Genomic DNA, 22,618 nt, shown 5'->3' with positions numbered 1-22,618 from the left:
CTTTTAAACCAGAAGTAATGGGAGTCAGCTGTATTACCCCTCTTGGGAGGAGATTCCATAGGATTCCACCACCAACATGACTTGCCTGGAAGGGAGACAGAGGAATCAAAGATTAAGACAAGGCAGTCTGTCCCTGATCAAGAGGATGGATGGTGGTGTCAGTGAAGATGGAGTATGTACTAGGAGAGGAAGGCTTGTGGGGGGAAAGATAAGAAGTCTAGCCTTGACTATGCTGAGACTGAGACAGCAATAAAACATCGAACTATCAGACAAGCAGCTGTAGATATAGGACTGGATGGAGACACAACGTTCTGAGGTGAAGCTGGATATCATTATTGTATAGATGGTACTGAAATCCCATAAAATTTGATGTGCTATTTTTACATTTATACCTCCTCCTTTCCTCTGAGGAACTCAAGATGGTGGGCCTGGTTCTCCTATTTTGTCCTCATAACAACCCTGTGAGGCAGGTTACACTGAGGTTGCTTCCAGACCATTGCTATTTCCAGGTGGGATTCAACCACATGCCAGCAAATCAAGGCTGCCCAATTAAAATTGATTTGGAGCCCTTGCACAACAAAGCCACTTCCCAAAAGATCTGACTTCTCGCGATAAGGAAAGTGTGGGTCAACACTTGCATGAAGCAGCATCTCCTTACCTCAAGATCACCTAGTGAGTTCTGTGGGTGTTTGAATTTGGTCCTAGCCTGAACCTCTAGCCACTAGGCCACACTGCTTCTTGATGAGGTCACCCAGAGAGTGTAAGGCAGTAATGGGGGGGGGGTGCTGTTGTCCTCCACATCTTGCTGGAGCCCCTCTTCCATCAGTCGCAGCCAGCATGCCCAGTGGTCAGGGATGATGGGAGTTTTAGTCCAACAACATCTGGAAAGTCACAGGTTCCCTATTTGGTGGGGGGGCAGGCTGAGGAGTTTCCTGAGAACCCTAAGCAGCGCTGAGAAGGGTATACAGCGCAGGATCCGCAACGGGAAGTAGCGCCTTGTAGCTGCTTGCCACCAGTTAAGCCACAGCACCAGTGCTATCCTTAGGCCAACTAGGCAGCCGTCTGGGGCGCAGACCTCAGTTTTTGTTATGTCTTATAAATTTTTGATACTTTTTTACTTTTATTTTATAGTTTGAAGAAACTTACCATTCCTACAATACACCTGTTTTTTGAAAAGTTGAACTTAGCAAATTTTGGAGGGCGGTGTGATTAGCTAGGGCCTTGCCTGGGGTGCAAAATAGCCTGGCACTGCACGAACCTAGGGAGCTCTTCCCCAAAAGAAATCAGCGAACCTAGAGCACGGTTCCAGGGGCGGAGCGCGCCCAGGTGCACAACCTGCCGCCCTCTCCCTCTGCGCCCAATCGCTGCAGGGCAATCCTGCCTTCGCCCCGCCCCCGCCCCCATTTCAAAGGACGTGGTTGGCTGAGCGGGCGCAGCCGCCGCCCAAGATCTTCGCAGAAGTTTAGTTCCGGCTGAGTTTGCGCCTCTCCGCCCCCTGCGCCAGGTGAGGCGACAGCAAGTTCCAAGGCAGCCTTGCCAGGCGCCTCGACTCAGTCCCGGAGGAGGAGGAAGAGGAGGAGGAGCTCCTGGCCCCGCCCCGCCCCGGGCGGAGTCGCCGCGGCTGCTGACATGTTTCCCCGGGACGGAGTCACGCGCGCTTTTCCTCGGGGCTGCTTTCGTGGAGCCCCTTCGGGACAGGATCGCCCAGCAGCCTGCGCGGTTCCCGCCGGCGGCGTCTGATTCCGGGGAACCGCCTTGCTCGCCAGCGACTTGCCTGCAAGGGGGTCTCTGGAGCGGGGAAGGTAGGACTGTCGGCGCGGGCCCGGAGGCGCCCCCTCGCCTTCCGTGGGGGGCGGGGAGGGCGATCTCCGTGGGATCTTGGCACTTCGCAGCCAACGGGGCTTCCTCCCCCTCGCTTGCTCCCGCTTCCATTTCCTGCAGCGAACGGTGGACCTGCCTGAATTTCCTCTTTCTACCCCAAGTTTGGGCGGAAAATGGTTTCGTTTCGTTGCACCTGGCCCTTGGGAAGGGAGCTTGGATCAGGCCCGGGTAGCCCACGACGATTACTTAAGAGAGCTTCCTTTCTTTTACGCCGCCCCGCTACTAAAGTAACCCAGTTTTCCGTCCAAAGTAAGAGCAGCCCTTGTTTTACACGCTGCATTTTACTCAGCTTGCAGTCCACCCTATCTGCAACAAAACATGTCTCTACTGTATGGGATTTTACAGCCACAACAGGCGCTGTAACTCTCCAATGGTTTGACTCTGCCCCCAAAGGCACACTCCTCCATTGTCTCTGGAGACAAATGGATGCCAAAAAAAGTTGGGTCAGTGCTTTTGGATGGTCATCTTGTCCCTTTTATATTTATCTTTAATTTATGCAATACAAAATAGGGAAGAAAATTCTACCATTTCATACTTGCAGATAATTAAATACAAACACAGTTGTTCCAATTGCCCAATAGCACAAGGATGCCTGTGGGTTTGTGAGCAGTAGGGGAGATGCACGCTATTGGAAATTAAGCCTCCAAGCTCATCTATTGTCAGGGGGAGACAAGGAGTGTTTGTCAAAGGCAAAGAAACCAGGACATGTATTTCTCTGGTGTGGGGAATGGTTCCAGTGTCTCCTGTGCAGTGATAACCCTCAGCTTTTACAAAGGAGCTTGCAAGCCTATGTTGTGTTCCTCATCTGCCTCCTTCCCCCACTCTCCAAAAAGGTCACCTCCGACTGTCAGAATTTTGCAGGACGGATTCACATGCATACTGAAAATGCATCATAGGACTGAGCTGAGCAAAATGGACTCTCCTCCCTCTGTTAACTCTAAATTTGTTCTGGTGTTACCTCTAGTCCTCTAGAGCAGGTCTGGGGACAGGGTGGGGAATCCCATTGTGCTAGTGTTAATCTTTGTGCCAGTGCAACTATTTAGTTGAATACCAGCTTGGGTTGACATTTGGACCAGGAAGCTAAGGAGGGGCCTTGTACCAGGGGCCTAGGTGATGCATTAATACATATATTTATTTGCAGATGAAGTGTGTGCTGATTACTAGTGAGGTGGCAGAGGTCCTGTTCTACTGGGCTGACCCAGAATTCATGGCGATTCTGCACCAGCGCTTTGGGGGCCATGATCAAGGTGGTGGTGAGGTGAGATTTAAAGGGATGGAGGGAAACAGACCAGAGTAAATGGATGCAGGGCCAAAATGACATTGCTGGCATTGCGTTCAGCGCTTAAGAAAGATGTTCTGCAAAGTTCCTGGAGTGATGGGGGAAAGTGTACTGGAGGTGGAAGTGTGTATGCTTATAAAAGCTTTGGGGCATGTCTGAACAGGATCAGGTTATTTTTTCCTGTTCTGGTTTTGCTTTCATATTTGCTTTTTTATTTTAAAAATGTTTTCATTGTTTTCAACAGTACACTGCCCAGAAAACCCAAGTTCTTAGATAGCTAATGGATATGATATATAGATATGTAGCTGGGAGGCAACTGGGTTATGGCCTGTCCATGGGTGTCCATGCATATGCGCATGGGATGTGGCGGGACTTGGCATGGCACAGTGACAGCTGCTTTCCCCTCTTTTTCTTTCCACAGGCCCACGCTCTGGAAGACAGCATCAACACATTGTTTGCCCCCATGATCATCTCCTGCACAACACTGCTAGAGAAACTGGGGGACACATACACTTGCTTCTCCTCTGAAAATGACGAACACCTCTATGTGTTACATATGGTAACCGAATGGGCCACATGCTTAGAAATGTATAGATGTTGATGGGAATTTAGTGGACAGACTAAGTCACCTTGAGACATTTATTAGCAGTGGAGGGTAGAGGCTAGCCAATGCAGCTACATGAGGCCTCCCATATTATTTAAATTGGGGTGGGTGGGTGTCATCCAAGCAGCTTTTCTTTGTTCCTGCAGTCACAGGGAGGTCGTCTTCTTTGGCGATCACTCATAGCTGAGTAAGATTGTCTTCCATGAACACTGTCTTTAACAGTGAGTCCGTAAGTGACTGTGGAGGCCAGTTCTGGATCCACACGTCCTTCCACAGTGGGGACATAGGTTTCTGGGTGGGATCTGATACGGTGAGGGTTTGCCAAACGTGTCTTCCACTTAGTGAATTTCTCCCTTTTTTCCCTGAGTTTGATTGTCTTCCAAGTCCATGACACCTTTGGTAAAAGCTGTTCTCCATTTGGAGTGCTCTCAGGCCAGTGTTTCCCAGTTGTTGCTGTTTATACTACATTTTTTAAAGATTTGCCTTGAGTCGTTAAACCTCTTTTGTTGACAACCAGCATTGCGCTTTCCATTTTTCAGCTCGGAATAGAGTAGTTGTTTTGGAAGACAATAATCAGGCCTCGCACCCGAACAATATGACATTGCGCAGATCCGTTTTATTTAAATAAACACCAAAGGGGACTTTAGATATTTCCATGATCATTTTACATCTGTGTTCATCTTCCTTGTAATGACTGAGATAGCAATCCTCTTGCTGCTTCTACAGTTTGGTGAGTGCCTGTACATTGCTGTGAACGGCGATGGCTCCGAGAGTGAGGATGACTTGCGCCGTAAGCTGTATGTGCTCAGGAGACTGGCTGAAGCTCACTTTGGACTAGTCACGCTCGATAGCCACCTCTTCCGCAGAGAGTGAGTTACCGTGCCAAAGCGGGGATTTCCTTTATTGTGATGAACTTGTTTTCCTCCATCCCTGGATGGGATGTTTTGTTCACAGCATATGGGACCTGCTTTCCATGTGGTCTTCTCAGGCCCCTGTAACACTGAAGTCCCAGTGTGCTGAGCCACAGGAAAGCAGCTTCTCCTTGGTGCTGTTCCACACAGCTGGCACATGTGAGACTAGTTTGTATGGAACTGTCATACTTCCTGGGCACATAACCTCCTGGTGCATGAAGGAAAGGGAAGCCTTAATGCGACAACCTTGCCCATGTGAGAGCAGTATTCTTGGAAGACTGAGCAGTAGCTGCATGGGATGTCACCATAGTGCAAATTATGGTTTATATGCACATGAAAAGAGCCTGAGGCAGCACAGCCTGCCTTCCCTATGATTTGCAGAAAAGTAACAGCAAAGTAGGATCTGTTTGGGGGTTTGAGTGCAACAATGCCTATGTCTGGGGATGGTTACACAGGTGAGATAAGACCAAGGAGAGATGAATTGTATGGCCTCTCTGCTCCACAGGCAGGTAGCTGACTTTGCCCTGGGTACAGATAGGTAGCCGTGTTGGTCTGCCATAGTCAAAACAAAAAAATTCCTTCCAGTAGCACCTTAAAGACCAACTAAGTCAGTTCTTGGTATGAGCTTTCGTGTGCATGCACACTTCATGCACACGAAAGCTCATACCAAGAACTGACTTAGTTGGTCTTTAAGGTGCTACTGGAAGGAATTTTTTTGTTTTGCCCTGGGTGCAATCTGAAGATTATGAATGTAGCCCGAAGAAGTTATCTTTGATTTGACTATGTAGAAATAAATTCTCCGCATAAGTTTTAAAGCCTTATTTGCAGAAACCTTCTTTAAACTTTACAAAAGCAATAAAAGATACATTGTCTCAGTTATACATTTCTAGTATTACATACACTGGTCGCAGTATAAGGCTCAATCTTTGCCAAAAAAAAGAATCCTCTCTCTTTTCCAGCTTGCTGCATTTTGATTAATGTTCAGGGAGATCTCTGTATGCTTGAAAAACTACTCGTGCGTGGTGTGGGCTATGTCATAAGTAAACACTTTGAAACTTTGTCCCCAAAAAACATAAAACTGAACTCACCCCATTTTTGCAGTGGAAAAATACAAACCTTCAGCTGTGTGTTCATTCTTCACAGTAACTTGAATACAATAGGACAATTATGCACCATTTTATGTAACATTAAGTAATTTTAACACAATCCGTAAGTTTGAGGATTTCTGTCTCTGCCCTGGAGGTAAACCGTTGGCCTCCACTGATTTTGTGGGTTCTTGCTTTGTAGGCTGCGCCCAGGGGATTCTGAGCAGCGGGCTCACATTTGGGGACTGTTCCAGAGCCTCCTTCAGACCCATCACCAACTCCGCCAGGATGACCAAAGCTTTGCTGTGGAGGTAAAGTGGACTGGGGCAGTCGAAAAATGGTGGTTGGAATGAAGCCAGGGATGCAGTTGTTCTACTGGGTAGCCTAGGATGGATGGAGCAAGCCAGGAAACGTGTGTGTTGCTCCCTAGAACAGGGATGAGGCACCTTTTCCAACACACACACATTGAGCCAGAAGCAAAAGAACATCGAGCAATGGCTGTGTCTCTTACCATTGTCTACTAGGCTACATTCCAGGCATGCAAAAACCAGAGGCTACAACATACACCCTCAACACCTCTGCATCCAGGGAAGCAAGATGCATTATCAGTATTAAATTGAATTTTTGATCTATATCCCACCCTTCCTCCCTAAGAAGCCCAGGATGAGGAGGGCTGTGTTTTTGGAAGAGTCCTGGAGGCCAGATAAAGGGCCTCCCAGGCCTGGGTTCCCTACCCCTGAAGTGGGTAGCAGGTAATGCATGTCCTTAATCTGCATAGACTGATGGAGCTGGGGAAGTGGGCTTTTCATGTTGTGTGCCTCACGATAATTGCTGCCTGGGCTCTGTGTAAGGGACCATACATCCCAGGGCTGGGAGGGAAGACCTTGTGCTGCAAACCTGTTCCTCTTCGCCACCCTCTTTAGGCCGTGGAGCGACTGATCCACCCTCAGCTGTGTGAGCAGTGCATTGAATTCCTGGAGCGCCAGGTTGTGCAGCACATCAATGGCAGCCCAGAGCGTGCTGGACACGAAGTCGTGCATGCCTTCCTGCTCGTGCACACCAAGCTCCTTGCCTTTTACTCCAGGTAAACCCCCAGTTCCTCTCTGCAGTCTCCTCATCCTCCCCATAGGCACGTCTTGCTCATGCCCGCCCAGCATCTTCCACTGTGCCCGTTGCCTCCTTTGGCACCCCGCACCTCAGCTTCAGTGCCAGCCAGACCACCCTGGGCCTCTGGTTGTCTCTAGAAGGATACCTCCCCCCTTCCGATATGTGGCTCCCCTAACAGATGGCCGTGTCTTCACCTCTTCTCTTTTACCTGCCTCCTAGCCGGAATGCCAGCTCTCTGCGGCCTGCTGACTTGCTCACGCTCCTCCTGATTGTGCAAGATCTGTATCCCAGCAGTGCTTCTGAGGAGCTGCCAGCCTCCCAGGTACCTGCCCAGGTGGGGAAGGAGACGCATTCGTACAAGGGGCTCTGTGTTTGTGGAGATTTCTCTTTGGGATCTTCTCAGACAACGACCTTAAGCTAGACTGAGCTGTGTGGAGTTGGGCGTAAGTGAGATTCTGGGAGCTTGGGGGTATTTTACTGTCCCAGAGCTGTCTTCCAAGTGAATTGCACTTGCCTCTGCAATACAGGCCTTCATGCAGAATTTTTAGGATGTGGCTACAGGCTTTGGTAAGGTAAAGGTACCCCTGCCCGTACGGGCCAGTCTTGACAGACTCTGGGGTTGTGCGCCCATCTCACTTAAGAGGCCAGGGGCCAGCGCTGTCTGGAGACACTTCCGGGTCACGTGGCCAGCGTGACATCGCTGCTCTGGCAAGCCAGAGCCGCACACGGAAACGCCGTTTACCTTCCCGCTGGTAAGCGGTCCCTATTTATCTACTTGCACCCGGAGGTGCTTTCGAACTGCTAGGTTGGCAGGCGCTGGGACTGAGCAGCAGGAGCGCACCCCGCCGCAGGGATTCGAACCGCCGACCTTTCGATCGGCAAGTCCTAGGCACTGAGGCTTTAACCCACAGCGCCACCTGCGTCCCACACAGGCTTTGGTAAAAGGTTTAAATTGTGTTTTATGCATTTTGAGGGGTGTATTGACCTATGCTTTATCAGGCTACTGTAACTAGATTTCGCATTTGGATGGTTTTTTAAAGATGTACATTATATTTGGCAATCTTCACAGAACTCCACCTGACTCCCAATGGTTGCCATCAATTTGATTTGAATTAATTTAGAATTAAATGATTTTAGAATGTTGTATTATTTTATTGTTGTTAGCCGCCCTGAACCCGGCTTCGGCTGGGGAGGGCGGGATATAAATAAAAAATTATTATTATTATTATTATTATTATTATTATTATTATTTGGTGCGTAAGCCACCTTGGGAGGGCTATGACCTAAGTGGCAAGCTTAAAATATTTAAATAAAAATTAATAAAATCTAAACAGGAGCTGGGATGGGTACCCTGGATTAATAAATAATAATAATGATAATAATAATATTTGTATTTATACCCCTCCCATCTGTCTGGGTTGCCCCAGCTACTCTGGGCGGCTTCCAACACAAAAGCATAATAAAACATCAAATATTAATTAATCTGTTCCAATATAAAAGTCACAATAACTTTAAAATAAATAAATCATATCAAAGAAAGCAACATTGATTAAGAGCTGTTGTGCTGTGTGAAGTCTGTCTAGATACTTGAATAGCTAAATGTCAGAGAGAATCATTGTGAATTTTTTTTTAAATAATTTTTTATTAAAGTTTCAACAAATTTTATAGTAACACAAAAAGCAAAACATCACAACAACAATACAAACAAACAATACAAAACAAAAATCAAACAAAATTAAAAGGTTCAATTCTTGGTTTCATACAGCTTTCTTTCCGGACTTCCTCACATCTCCCTTTTCTGTTTTCAAATTTCCAATTTAGTTTCAGCAGATTTTTCCCCTATTTTAACCAAATTAATATGTCTAATTTATTTAAAGTTAACCATTCCTGCTGCTATCCACTCATCTTTTTATCTTCCATCCTTAGGTTAACTAAACTGTGATTCTCTTATTTGTTACTAATGAAACATCTTTGCACATTCCTTCAGCTTTGTCACTAATGCCACATTGTCTCAATATCCTGCATCATATCAACATTCATATAGTTTACAATGTTTTTGCAGATAATCTTTGAATTTCTTCCATTCTTCTTCTATTTGTTCTTCTCCCGTATCTCGGATTCTGCCAGTCATTTCTGCTAGGTCCATATAGTCCATCAATTGCATCTGCCAATCTTCCAGAGTTTGCAAATCTTGTGTCTTCCAATACTTTGCGATGAGTATTCTTGTTGCTGTTGTTGCGTACATAAAAAAGGTTCTATCCTTCTTTAACACCTTCTGATCAACAATGCCCAGAAGAAAGGCCTCTGGTTTCTTCAAGAAGGTATACCTAAATACCTTTTTCAACTCATTATAGATCATTTCCCAGAATGCCTTTACCCTTGGGCACGTCCACCAGAGGTGAAAGAATGTTCCCTCAGTTTCCTTACATTTCCAACATTTATTATCAGGCAAATGGTATATCTTTGCAAGCTTGACTGGTGTCATGTACCACCTATAAATCATTTTCATAATATTTTCTTTCAAGGCATTACATGCCGTAAATTTTATACCAGTGGTCCATAACCGTTCCCAGTCAGCAAACATAATATTATAACCAATGTCTTGTGCCCACTTAATCATAGCTGATTTAACCATTTCATCCTGAGTATTCCATTTTAACAGCAAGTTATACATTCTTGACAATGTCTTAGTTTTAGGTTCTAACAATTCCGTTTCTAGTTTCGATTTTTCCACCTGGAAACCTAGTTTCTTGTCCATGTTAAAAGCCTCTCTAATTTGGTAGTAGTGTAGCCAATCTCGCACTCTCTATCTTTTAGCTTCTCGAAGCTCTGCAATTTCCATGTGTTTCCTTCCTGTTCTAATATCTCCCAATATTTCGGCCATTTGGCCTCCATATTGAGCTTTTTCAGAGCCTTAGCCTCCATAGGTGACAACCACCTTGGGGTCTTATTTTCTAGCAAGTCTTTATATCTTATCCAGACATTAAAAACTGCTCTCCTGACAATATGGTTCTTAAATACTTTATGAACTCTTACCTTGTCGTACCACAAGTATGCATGCCATCCAAACGCATTATTAAACCCTTCCAAGTCTAGAATGTCAGTGTTTTCAAGAAGTAGCCAGTCCTTAATCCAGCAGAAAGCTGCTGATTCATAGTAAAGCTTCATGTCTGGCAGGGCAAACCCCCCTCTTTCTTTAGCATCGGTTAATATTTTAAATTTTATTCTGGGCTTTTTGCCCTGCCAGACAAATTTAGAAATATCTCGCTGCCACCTCTTGAAACAATCCATTCTGTCCACAATCTGCAAAGTCTGAAACAAAAACAACATTTTCGGCAAAACATTCATCTTTATAGCGGCAATTCGGCCCAACAAGGAGAGTTTCAAGTTTGACCATGTTTCTAAATCTTTCTTTACCTCTGACCAACATTTTTCATAATTGTCCTTAAATAAATTCAGGTTTTTAGCTGTCATATTTATCCCTAGGTATTTCACTTTCTTCACCACATTTAAATCTGTCTCTTTCTGAAGCTTTTCTATTTCCATTGAAGTCATATTTTTCTCCAATACTTTAGTTTTTTGTTTATTTAATTTGAATCCTGCTACCTGACCAAACTCCTGAATCAGTTCTAAGACTCTTTTCGTACTAGATTCTGGCTCCTGTAACGTTACGACCAAGTCATCTGCAAAGGCTTTAAGTTTATATTGTTTAGCTCCGACCTGAACCCCTTTAATCAACTGGTCCCTCCTAATCAGATTCAGGAGCACTTGCAGGACCGAAATAAATAGCAATGGAGAGATAGGGCACCCCTGTCGTGTTCCTTTTTCAATTTTAATCTCTTCTGACACCACATTGTTAACTATCAATTTTGCTTTTTGTTCCGAATATATTGCTTCTATGCTATTTTCGAACCCTCGTCCCACACCCATTCCCTTAAGATTTTTTTTCATAAAACTCCAAGAAATGTTGTCAAAGGCCTTCTCCGCATCAATAAAAATTAACACTGCTTTTGTATTTATATTCGTCTGCAATAACTCTTAATATGTCAATGATGTTTCTTGTATTGTCAGACAGATGCCTTCCAGGGAGAAAGCCTGCTTGGTCCTTATGTATTACTTCATTTAACACTCTTTTCAGTCTATTTGCCAAAATGTCTGCAAAAATTTTATAATCCACATTTAACAGGGATATGGGACGGTAGTTTTTAAGTTGTGTCTTTTCAGCTTCGGATTTTGGTATAAGCGTGATGAAAGCTTCTTTCCATGAATCTGGTGCCTTCTTCCCCTCCATTATCTCATTACACACCTCCTTTAGTGGTTAAATTAAATAGTCTTTCAACATCTTGTAATATTTGGAGGTTAACCCGTCCGGTCCTGGAGATTTGCCCAACTGCATATTCCGAATAGCACCTTCAATCTCCTGTTCTGTTATTTCATAATTCAATATCATCTTATTTTCTTGAGATAGCTCTTGTAATCCGTTAGTCTTTAAAAATTGGTCTATGTCAAACTCTTTTTGCGGCCCCTGCGTGTAAAGTTGTTTAAAATATCTCTGGAAACACTTTCTAATCTCTTCAGGTTTCTGTATATTTCTCCCCTCTATCTCAAGGTTGGTTACCGTATTCAACTTCTGTCTTTTTTTCAGCTGCCATGCTAGCAACTTTCCACATTTATTTGCCGATTCAAAAGTTTTCTGCTTCATTTGTTTAATTTTCCATTCAACTTCTTTATTTACTAATTTCATATATTGTACTTGAGAATCATTGTGAATTAATCATTAGAGACCACAGAGACCCAGGTCCAAATTCCCACTGAATGAATTTGATTCAGTTTCTTATATGCCTCAATAGGCCTCTCAACCACCACTTTAATTTCCCATAATGTCCTGGGCTGACACTGAGTCCAGAGCACTGTGGGAAATTAAAGCAATGGATCGGCACAGGTTCCTTGTTCATTTGTAGGAGGTCCTCAAACACTTATTTAAAGAAACAATTCAGATCTGGAAAATTTCATGGAGCTCAGTGTTTGCAAATTGTTTGCTGCCATTTTATTTTAATGTTAGTATTTTTCATGATAACGTTTTGTGCTGCTGTATTAGAAACGTGCTCTTTCATAGTATAAGGAATGAGTCTGTAAGCTGCCTTGTGAGGACAGAGACACTATCAAAGGCAAAATTTTTATTAATAAATGGGCAGGAAGGAGCATGGCCAACATTGGTGGGTGAATCCTGGCAGCTGTCCAAAGATGGCTGAGCCCTGTCCCTTTTAGTTCTCAGAGGATGAGTCAAGTCTCCAGAGGCTCCATAGCAGTGAAAACTTCCCAATGAACAGCCCTTGTTCCCATGCATCTTCCCAAGAACAGGTGAGTATCTGATGGGCTTTGGGCCTCCCATCCCAAAGGCCCAACCCTGGGTCCTTGGAATTTGTGGTTGATCAGGATTTGGGTTGTAGGCTTAGCTTTAAAACCTGAGGGAAGCAGGGGAGACTAGGATGTTGCTGGGGCAAATGATATGCGATTCATTATTTGCTAGGAATGGTGAAACCCCCATCACTGTCCTACTGAGATCCCATGGTGGAACCTATTTTGGCATATGGGGAGGGAGCCAGCCTGGGCTCGTGCTGAGTCTGTTCCCTCCCACACCCTCCCTTACGCCCTCCCTCAGGTAGCAGATGATCTCTCTATGCCCGAGGAGTTCTACACCCCCAAGGCTTCCCCTAGCCAACAGAGCACAGGTGAGTTTGGGGTCAGTGCGGAGGAGTCTGAGAAGCGACTGTGGTCTCCTGTAGATGTGGGGTGAGCTGTCAGAATGCAAAGAAACAAAGGGTGAATTGCACGTCAGCTGGCTTGACTGAGTGGTGAACGCGTGGAAATCTGATTTCCCCCTCCCTGTTTTGGAAAGGGGCATTGCCCCGCTGCTTGACTGGCACTCAGAATGTGTGCTCTAAAAGCAGTTTCCTATAGCGCCTGCCAAGGGATGGGGTTAAGCGTAGGTGCTGCCCCAGCTAGGAGGTACCTGGATCAAAATGATGTTCCGAGTCTTTTGTTAGTTGCTGTTGGCAGGCACCTTAACTGTTCCCACCTGTGGTGCTGGGGGTATCTGGTGTCTCTTCTCTCTGTTGCCTGAAGGAAGCACGGCCTGGGCTGATGGTGTGGACTTTCAGGGTGAGGGGGAGACGAATTCTGCTGACATCCAGGTATGTGCTTGGGCTTGGGATCGCAGCTCTGGATTTTTCTGCTGGGCCTCCCTTTCTGCTCTCTCCATTTGCATTCTCTTCTGGGTCTGTCTGGTTTTTTTTTGTTTTGTTTTTGGCCACCTGTACTTCTCTTGTAGCCAGATCATATGGAACATGATCAGTTTTTTTCACCACCCTCAAAGCTTTTTGTGAGCATCAGCCTTGCAGCTTGTGGTTATGTCCCCCACAAATGGGGAAATGAACGGAAGCAGCTTTCTCAGAATTGTGCAAAGCACCACATGTGATGAGAAACGGCAAGAAAGAAACTCCGATAATGAAAGCTGGACAAAGAGGATCCATTCCACAAGGATTTTAGGGCAGCAGGCATTAGGGATCCCTTATGTGATCACATTTCCCAGTTTGCTTGATAGAGGTGTTGCTTGCTTTCTATATACTTAAATGTTTCTATACTTTACTTCCCAGTACTGTGAAATCTGGGACAACCTTCCCCACCACCTGAACCATTAACATACCACAAATGCAACCTTTGTGGTGTCATTGAAATTGCATATAAAGCTCACTGAAGCACATTGTAGTAAAGTTAACATTCCCTATGCTGGCAGACCAGGGTGTCTGTGTATGGATGACCTTGGGGCTTAAATGAGGGGAGAAGAATGGGCAAGAGAGCCTTTAGAGATCTCCTGGACTTGCAGGGAAAGGGTTGGAACAAGATCCCCTCAGTTGCCCTCTTTCCCACCCCAAAAAAATGCAAATGGGAAAAACTGGCAGGGGAGCAGGTCTATGCATTCGTACTGCCCCACTATTACCAGCAGCATGCGGATGGGAGCAGTTAGCCAGCTGGGATTGGGAGCCAGGCATGTCCTGTTTTTCATGCCTCTAATCCCTAATCCCACTCCCTACCTCAGCCAGGATCCCATCAGCAGTGAAGGGGACTCTCCCCTTCCACCTGAAGGGATCCTGGTGGTGGGTGGGGGCAAGGAGGAATGGAATTGGGCTCTGAGGCTGCATGTTCTTTGAGCCCAGGACCGTAAGCCTGTGACTCTCCAGGTGTTGGGATACAGACAAATGGCTGAGCTGACGGGGGCTGATGGGGAGTGGAAGTCCAAGGACACCTGGAAGGCCACAGGCTTCCTCGCCTCTGCTTTAAACTAGGTGGGGCGCTGTCCCGCCTTGGCTTAAAGGATGATGGGGGGGGTGAGGGGGGGGGTGGACTAACTTGACTCTGGAGGCCTCCTTTCCTCTGAGCTCAGTTTCCCTCCCCACTTCCTTCGCCTGTGGAATTGAGTCGCTCTGCTTGTTTCCTAGAACTGGCACTAGATGGAGCTTTTGCTTCACTTTCCTGTTAAAGGAGCAGCCGTTTAGTTCCTAAAATTGTGGAGAAACAGGAGTCCTTGAGACACTTCACCCAAGAATGCTCTATGTCCGGTCAGACAGATCCCAGTTCTGTGACAACGGCATGCTAATCTTTTCTCCAGATGGCTGAGGATTCGCTGCAGTTTCTGGCACCTCCAGCGCCAGAGGCTACCAATCCACGGAGAATTTTCCTGGACGCCAACTTGAAGGAAGGCTACTGTCCCATGATGCCCCACATGATGTACTGCCTGCCTCTCTGGCCAGGAATCTCGCTGGTGCTCCTCACTAAGGTGAGCCAGCTCTCCTGAGAGGTGTTTATGATGCCCAGCCTGCCTGGATCTCACTGAATGTCCCCTCTGCCTCACAGAGCCCCAGTTCCCACGTGGCACATTCCATCTACCAGCTGCTGGATGGATTTCTGGTGCTGGAGAAGAAGCTGAAAGACGGGCAGGAGATCAGGCCTCACCTGCGCTCTCAGCCGGTCCTCGTGGAACTCCGGCATCGGATGGACAACTTTGTCAGGAGGTTGGGTGGGCAAGAGCCACAGGTGAGATTTGGCCGATTTACACAGGAGCTGCCCAGGCAGGCATGAACAGGCCTGAGCTATGGGTGAGTTCCCATTTACAGGAGTAGGAAGGGCAATAGAACCGCTGGGTAAGAGCAGACCCTGCAAAGAGATGAAATGATGCTGCACCTAGGAGCACATCTATCTCTCTCTCTTTCTCTTTCTCCCTCTCAGTTGCAGAATACCTGGCTGGAATTCAAGAACAGAGCTTTCTCTCGGAACGAGACTGGGAGTTCCTGCGAGTGAGTTACTGGCCGGGCTGGGCTGAAGTGAGGGAGATTAGAATACAGGGTTGGGATAGGAATTTGGGGGTAGCATCCTGGGGGCCAGTTAGTATACCTTGGCCTCATCTGAGGATAAAATGGAAAGGTGGCAATGGTGCAGCCATGCGTGGTCCCTTCACGGATGCAAATGTAGTGATGAAAAGGATAATGGAGGTCTATGAAGCTTAAGGGCTCTTTGGACTGTGAGTGTTGTAGTCCTGGGACAAGGAAGCAGCTGGCTGGACATGCTGTGAGGAAAGGAGAAGGTTCCTGGTCATGCTGGATCTGAGCAATTTGCTGTCAAATTTTTATTTGTGTGAGGGGGTGCGCATGCATCCGTGCCACAGCAATTCTCTTTCAACAGCTGTGAGACACGGTTGCAGACAAATCTGGAAGAGCAAAAAATACGAGGTAAAAATGGAAACCAATGTACAGAACTAGCAGGTAGTATAGCTCTCCTGGGACCAGTGGCGTAACGTGGGTTGTCAGCACCCGGGGCAAGGAAAGTAATTTGCGCCCCCTAACCCGTGGATTTTAGCAGGGGGCAGAGAGCTGTGAGTGCGAGCGTGCCCCCCCAGATGTTGCGCCCGGTGCGGCCGGCCTCCCCTGCACCCCCACGCTACGCAGCTGCCTGGGACTGTACCACTTACGAATGCATGTTTGAAGCTCCCCTGTGTGTGCACAATCAAGCAAAGCTTCCTCTGCACATAGTGAAGAGCACATGAGGGAGAAGGCTTGGGTTCAAACCCTCCTCCTCCTTCCAGACATGCAATAGGCTACCGTGTGCTGAGTTCAAACTTCGGCAGGGGCCAAAGGAGGCCTGGCTGGTAGCTGAAGGGGGAAGATTTGGCGTGCATTTGGAAAAGGGGCTGGAGGGACAGGGGAAGAGAAAAAGATTCCCATTGAATAGAGTGGGGGAGAAATGGCCGAAAGGACCAGTCTGGTCTTTTCACCTATTGATTTGTGCTTGGGACACTAATGGAGTTACCAGCTGAATGGATTTAACAGTTCTTGCAGCTTGGGGAAAATGTTAACAATACCAAGTTAATCTCTATAGGTTAACGAATATGATGTATTGATGGAGACCACGTACAAATGAAACACAGTTTGAACTCTGGGGCCATTCCTACTGCTTTCTGCTTAAAAGAAGCCATTTTCTCTGCATGACTGTTGCAGATACTCCCTTTAGACAGGTGTTCTGTGGCAGGTGTGTCCTGCAACATGTTCTTGACAGCAGTCCTAGTGCACTAGTGGTGAGTTTTTCTGCAATGCTTCCCTAATGTTGTCCAGAGCAGCTGTAGCACAACGAAAGGGGGGGTAACCAAACTCCAGAACATCTGTGGTATGAAATGTTGCAGGATTTCAGCAGGAATCTGTGGAATCTGCGCTGATTGTAAATGAAGCCATGTGACACACACACACACACCAATAGCATAATGTTCACAAATAATCATGAACACACATAAAAAGGGACATTGGGGAGGGATCCTGAAAGCCCTTCATAGGTCACAAAATTCAGATAATGCTTCTGGCTTGCCTGGATGGGGAGGACAGAGGTGGGTGTGAAAACTGGCATTTCTGTACAGAGGTAAATTTTGCATTTGTTGCTCTGGCCTCTTTTGCCTCTGGCCCCACCATCGCTCCTCCATGTGGCCCCTGGGAAGGGAATGTGGCCCTCAACCTGAAACAAGTCCCCCCGCTGCTTCAGAGGCACACTGATCTCTCTTTGCCGTAGGCTTCTGCAGGCCTTCTGCCGCATCCGGAGGCAGCTGTGCGCCGTGTATCGGCAGCTCTTTCTCGGATCCTCTGGGACGCAGGGCCTGCCGCAGAACTTGCTGGACCAGGTGCAGCAGCTGACGCGGTGAGTGGGATGGAGCACAATGGCAAAACCACATGGGAAAGGGTGGCAGTGGCATATCTGAACTTGTACGCATTTGAGAGTTTGCACCTCATGCTGGATATCCCATAAGGCAGTATTGGTCAGTTGTTGTTGGACTACAGTTCCCATCATTCTTGGCCAGCTTAGCCATGGATGATGGGAGTTGTAGTCCAACAACATTTGGAGACCCTACATTGAGGAACGTTGCTGGAAGGTCACCCTGAAGTTCCCTTGAGCACAGCTCTCTTCCACTCTTATATCCATTCAGTGCTGTCCGGGAGAAGCTGGTACACCCCAGTCATGCTCCTCTCCTTATAGCGGCTGCTTAGAGGCTTCTTGGACCCTCCACCTGAATGCCCATCTCTTCCTACCCTGTGCACTTTTGGTTCTAGTGCCTGCTTCTCCCTATGATAGTGGCCAACTAAGGAAGGAATATTGGGGAATTGAAAGGCTTGCTGTCTTTTTCCCCCAAGGTGGGGTTGGAAACTCCGGATTCGCAACCAAGCACCACTTGCTGCGCGGGCAGGAAGGCAACATGTGCCCCGAGCTCTTGGCCCTTGTAGCTTATTCCTGGTTCCTTTTTGCTGGCAGGGACAAGCTGCAAGACTGGAGAGATTTCCTGCTGGTGAAGAGCAAGCGCAATGTTACCATAGTGTCATATCCTTCCATGCTTTTCTCTGGTCCCATTCACTTCTTTTCTCCCGGAGAACTTTTGAGCATCCCCAAACAACACCAGGAGGAGGAGAGCTTCCTAGAGAAGTGATTGTGAAGTACTCCCCCTCCCTGGCTGAAGATACCTTGGTCTTGTGGAAGAGTACTCCCTGCCCCCGCCCCACTTGGCATAGCAACCTTTGGGACAAGAAACTCAGCTCCCACCCCCACCTGGGCCATTTCCTGTAGCCCAGCTGGTAGAGCCTGAGACTCTTAATCTCGGGGTCATAGGTGTGAGCCACACCATGGGCAAAAGATTCTTGCATTGCAGGGGGCTGGACTAGTTGACCCTCACGGTCCCTTCCAATTCTATGATTCTGTGTCTTGGGCGCAGAGCTGGAGCAGGTGAATGTTGAGGTTAGTTCTTTCCTGGGCTCCACCGGTGTTGGGAACAGGCTGGCGAAGGTTCTCAGGTTGTACCAGGAAAGTACACTGTCCTTGGACAAACGTTAAGGTCTGGAGGTGGGGGGTGAGACGTTGAAGGATTTCCATTGCTCACTTGGGTCAAGAACCCCATCCCTGTTCCTTGAGAGGTTTTTGTGGGGAGGATCCTAGTGGGGCAGGCACCCAAGTCGAGAGGGGCAGCTGCCTTCTCCCCAGCCACAGGCCCTTAACTGGCTGCCATCCACATATCTGGAGGAATTCCCAGGGCTGGTGCACTTCATCTACGTGGACCGCACAGCGGGGCAGATGGTGGCTCCGTCCCTCGGAGCTGCAGAGGACTCTGCTTCAGAGCTAGGCAAGGGGCCTTTGCCTGCCTTCATCAAGCAGAAGGTAAATGTCCCCAGCCTATGCAAGAGCCCCAGCTCCTGCTCCCTTCTTGCCTGCAAAGTTTTCGCTGCAGCTCCCAGTAACGTGAGCATGTGATGGGAGTTGGAGGAGAGACCAAGAATTTTAAAGTGGTGATTTGGGGCTCAGAAAGGGAGGTCTTGGGGTGCTGGGTTTCTCTTTGTCTTCCCTGTCTCTTCCTCCCCAGGTGTGGTCCTTGCTGGCGCTAGCGAGAAGCTACTTGCAGAAGGGCTATACCACGGTGACAGTCCGGGACGGAGACTACTATTGCACCTACTTTCTTTGGTTTGAGAACGAGATGGTAGGTGCCAGAGCTTTGGGGGAGAGGGTGGGTGGGCTTGGGATGCAGAGATCTCCTGCAGCTTTGTAAGACGTCGAGGTGATGCTGAGCGCTTACTCTGGATGTAAGAATGCCAGCACCAAATGATCATTCAGCTGCAGTCAGCCATCCTAACTTGTTCAGAGATGATTTGAGGCTACAAATGATGCATTCAGGAGGAAGGATAGGATATTGACATGGTGCATAAACAGTGTCCTCCGCTATGGTGTGGATAGTATGGGCTGAAGACATTTGTCTCTGCATAGCCTAAGAATGCCTGCAGTGGTCCCTAAGCTCCTGTCCTGTCCCTGACCTCTCCTTTCTGCTGCCACGCCCTGCAGGGTTACAGGCTGGAGGTTACGGAAGTGCCGGTGCTTTCAGATGATTCAGCCCCCATTGGGACATTGGCCGGTGACTATTACAGGTGAGCAAGGATTCCAGTGCCCCAGATACTATTGGATACATGAAGGGCTTGGAGGGAGACTTCAGCCAGAAGATCCAGGGTGGAAAAGGGCAATCCTTTTACAGCTTGGCCCATCACCCAGCCTCTTCCTCATCCTGGCACCTTTATATGGTTATGCAGAGCGCTGCCTGCAACCTCATGGGAATTTCTATTGCATATAGTATAGTACCGTATTTTTCGCCCTATAGGACGCACTTTTTCCCCTCCAAAAATGAAGGGGAAATCTGGGTGCGTCCTATGGGGCGAATGCAGGCTTTCGCTGAAGCTTGGAGAGCGAGAGGGGTCGGTGCGCACCGACCCCTCTCGCTCTCCAGGCTTCAGAAACACATCCGCAGCCTAGGCAGCCCTGCGGGAGTTCCCGCAGGGCTGTCTAGGCTGCAGATAGCAGCCTGCTTCCCGGAGCGCCGGGCGCCCTGAAAGCGGAGTGCCCGGCGCTTCGGGAACACATCCGCAGCCTAGGCAGCCCTGTGGGAGGTCCCGCAGGGCTGTCTACGCTGCGGATAGCAGCCTGCCGCCCCACATGAGGGGCGCCCTGAAGCAGAGCGCCCCGCCCGCCGGACAGACATCTGCAGTGTGTTGGAGCCCTGTGGGAGTTCCCTGCAGGGCTCCCCACGCTGCGGATAGCAGCCTGCTGCCCGGTGCGAGGGACACCCTGAAGCAGAGCGCCCCGCCCGCCGGACAGACATCGGCCAGCCCCACAAGCTCGGGGGACAGCAAGGAGGCACAGCGCCGCCATCCTGCTGTTCCCCGACCTGGTTCGGTTTCCCCAACCTGGTTTTATGGGGGAAATAAAGGAAAAAAAATTTTCCTTTATTTCCCCCCCAAAAAACTAGGTGCGTCCTATGGGATGGAGCGTCCTATGGGACGAAAAATACGGTATATTTTTATGAACCACCTTATTTCTGTGGCTGTAAGTTGTTTTTAATTGTTTTTAATGTTCTTACTTGCCCTGGGATGGGGTAGGGTGGGTGGTAATATTATTTATCCTCATCATCCCATGTTTCGGGATTTCCTAAGCTGGGGGTGGAAAACCTGTGACTCTTCAGATGATGTTGGCACTACAAATCCCATCCTCCCTTGGCCATTGGTCCTGCTGGCTGAGGTTGGGGGGGGGGGGTTGGAAGCTCCCTATAAGCCTAGGAGGAGCAACACAAGCCTTCAGCTCCCCTTGGATTACATGGATAGGCTTCAGCTGTCCCCCCCCCCATCCTGTCTCTAGTTTAGCAGTGCACCCTCTTCTGGCTGGGCTAGGGAAGCTATTTGGAATCCTCCTTGTCCCAGCAGCCCTGCCTCTTCCCCATTTTCCGACCTTCTCTCCCCTGCAGGAAGCTGCTCCGTTACTGCAGCAGGACCCATGCGAACGAAGTGGTGAAGTGCTATGAACTCCTCACCATCCACCTGGGTGTTGTGCCAGCTGAGTTTGTGATCCAGCAGGCATGTGACTTGGCCCGGCGACTTTGGGAGCCAACCCGCATCCCCTTGCTCTAGGGGTTTCATTTGCTGCCTCAGCGCCATGCTAGGGACTCCACTTTCTGGACTCTGCACCTCAGATCTCTAATGTCTCTGCTTCTTTTGGGTTCTGGCCTGCCTGCCTGCCTGCCATGCAGAACCCAATATCCTTGTCTCAAAGGAATAGTGGCTTTGCTCAGGACATTGAGACTAATGGGACCAAATTGCTTTCAAGGTAATGCTAGAGACACGTGGCACACGGACACTGTGTGAAGTTTGACTCGATCAGCTCCATCTCCTTGCACCACATCCCCATACAGTCTTCTCCATCTGTGAGAGAGAGGTTTGTAAGCCAGAAAGGTCAACCCTGTAGACCTGTAGCATGAGATGCCCACAACCAATTTCCCCCTGAAGCAGCTAGGAATAGTCTGGAGCAAAGCTTTTCTTGACACCATCACTTGTGGAAGGGTTTTTGAGAATGGGCTCTCAAACCTGGAGCCTGGTACATCATCAAACTTGCTCCACAGTTGGAAATTAGTTTTTGTTGCCATTGGGGAATCTCATCTTCCCATAGTGGAGAAGGAAAAGTGTGAGGAGAGCCAACTGCATTTAACCCTCCCCATATTAAAAGTGACCGGTTTCAGCTGAACAATTCTGTAGGCTTGAGTGCATTCAGAAATGTGTGATCTAACATAAAAGATTGAGAGTTATCAGCAAATTAAACCTGGCACTTGTACTTCTGAGATTGAAGTTTGGTTTGGAGGGTGTGGGATGCTTTCCCACAGCACAGATAAATGCAAAGTGTCCCTTTCAAGGAAGCAGCCCCTGGAAAGAGGGAGATAAATAAACACAAATAAACCTTTAACTGAAAGCATCTTGCATACCAAAAAAACCACCATTGACTTTCTGCAGTGCAGGGTTGTAGGACAGAAATATCTCTTGCAATTGGTATGCAAGTTGGCTACAAACTCTGGTAACATTTTTAATTGTATGTTTAGGAAACTGGAGTAAGCTAAACGTTTTATAAATGAACTGTATTAGCTGTCTTAAAATAAATGTTACCCCTAGGTCACTATTTCTCTCTTTTGCGATATTCATGTCCCACATACAATACAAATTCAGTTGCAAAAAGAAGAGCTTTTATGTCTGTGAGGAATTATGATTTCTTATAAAATGTTGCAAAGGAGAATAATGGGGTGGGGTATGAAAATACCCAATATAATCTACATTACAAAGCTTTACGAAAGACTGTGTCCTTATTGCAGTGCTTTCTGAATAGTGATTCAGACTCATGAATAACTTCAGAGCAAGCTCTGCTGTTAGGAAACAAAGAAACAGGAGGTTGGACTAGGTCAGGGAAGGGGAACCATGCTGCCTTGCAGACATTGTTAGGCTCCAGCAGACTCTGCCAACTGTAAGAGATGGTGGGCAGTCGTAGCCACAGGTTCCCCTTCACTAGACTGGGGTTGTTGATCAGTTGCCATAAAGCTCTTGTTTGATACAGTATTTATACTGCTGAACTCCCAGCTGAGGTTGCCACCTTTTCCTCTAAGCAAGCCCTGTGTTCTTAACAGCTACACGATGGACAGATTTTCCAAATGGGATGGCAATAAAAGGAAGGGAGGGCTGTGCTTGCTGAAATTCTGCCTGCTGTGCAACTATTTATTCATTTTGTCTACTATTTATATCCTCCTCTTCTTCTGAGGATAGCTTTCAGCGGAATAAAGCATTTGTCAGGAAAAGGTTGGCTGCTGTTCTTCCAAGGA

At 47.7% G+C, this 22,618-nt stretch overlaps 1 protein-coding gene across 4 annotated transcripts; it reads left to right on the top strand.

Moving 5' to 3' along the window:
- Window positions 1–1,484: 1,484 nt before the first annotated feature.
- Window positions 1,485–22,594, top strand: HPS1 (HPS1 biogenesis of lysosomal organelles complex 3 subunit 1). Of its 4 annotated transcripts, none has more exons than XM_079977206.1 (19): window positions 1,485–1,802; window positions 3,023–3,139; window positions 3,582–3,719; window positions 4,491–4,633; window positions 5,963–6,071; window positions 6,684–6,844; window positions 7,087–7,201; window positions 12,136–12,228; window positions 12,530–12,599; window positions 12,994–13,061; window positions 14,537–14,704; window positions 14,782–14,961; window positions 15,154–15,221; window positions 16,978–17,103; window positions 17,713–17,783; window positions 18,467–18,606; window positions 18,809–18,922; window positions 19,282–19,364; window positions 20,729–22,594. In XM_079977206.1, the coding sequence occupies exons 2-19, from the start codon at window positions 3,023–3,025 to the stop codon at window positions 20,889–20,891; spliced, it is 2,127 nt and encodes a 708-aa protein (XP_079833332.1). In that variant the 5' UTR covers window positions 1,485–1,802; the 3' UTR covers window positions 20,892–22,594. The 4 variants fall into 4 exon arrangements, with proteins under 4 accessions (XP_079833332.1, XP_079833334.1, XP_079833333.1 ...); XM_079977207.1 differs by having other exon boundaries at window positions 1,487–1,802; window positions 7,087–7,189; XM_079977208.1 differs by lacking the exons at window positions 12,530–12,599; window positions 12,994–13,061 and having other exon boundaries at window positions 1,486–1,802.
- The last annotated feature ends 24 nt before the right edge of the window (window positions 22,595–22,618 follow it).

This window comes from Podarcis cretensis (assembly GCF_951804945.1).
Source record: "Podarcis cretensis genome assembly, chromosome: 5".
NCBI classification, from domain to species: Eukaryota; Metazoa; Chordata; class Lepidosauria; order Squamata; family Lacertidae; genus Podarcis; species Podarcis cretensis.
The sequence above is the reverse complement of the archived record's forward strand: the minus strand, read 5'-3'. Positions and strand labels throughout refer to the sequence as shown.

Coding starts and splice junctions, on each gene's coding strand:
- HPS1 (XM_079977206.1), top strand. CDS start 3,023: ATGAAGTGTGTGCTGATTACTAGTGAGGTGGCAGAGGTCCTGTTCTAC. Junction 12,229..12,529: donor ATGCATCTTCCCAAGAACAG/GTGAGTATCTGA, acceptor GCCCTCCCTCAG/GTAGCAGATGATCTCTCTAT. Junction 14,705..14,781: donor CGCTGGTGCTCCTCACTAAG/GTGAGCCAGCTC, acceptor TCTGCCTCACAG/AGCCCCAGTTCCCACGTGGC.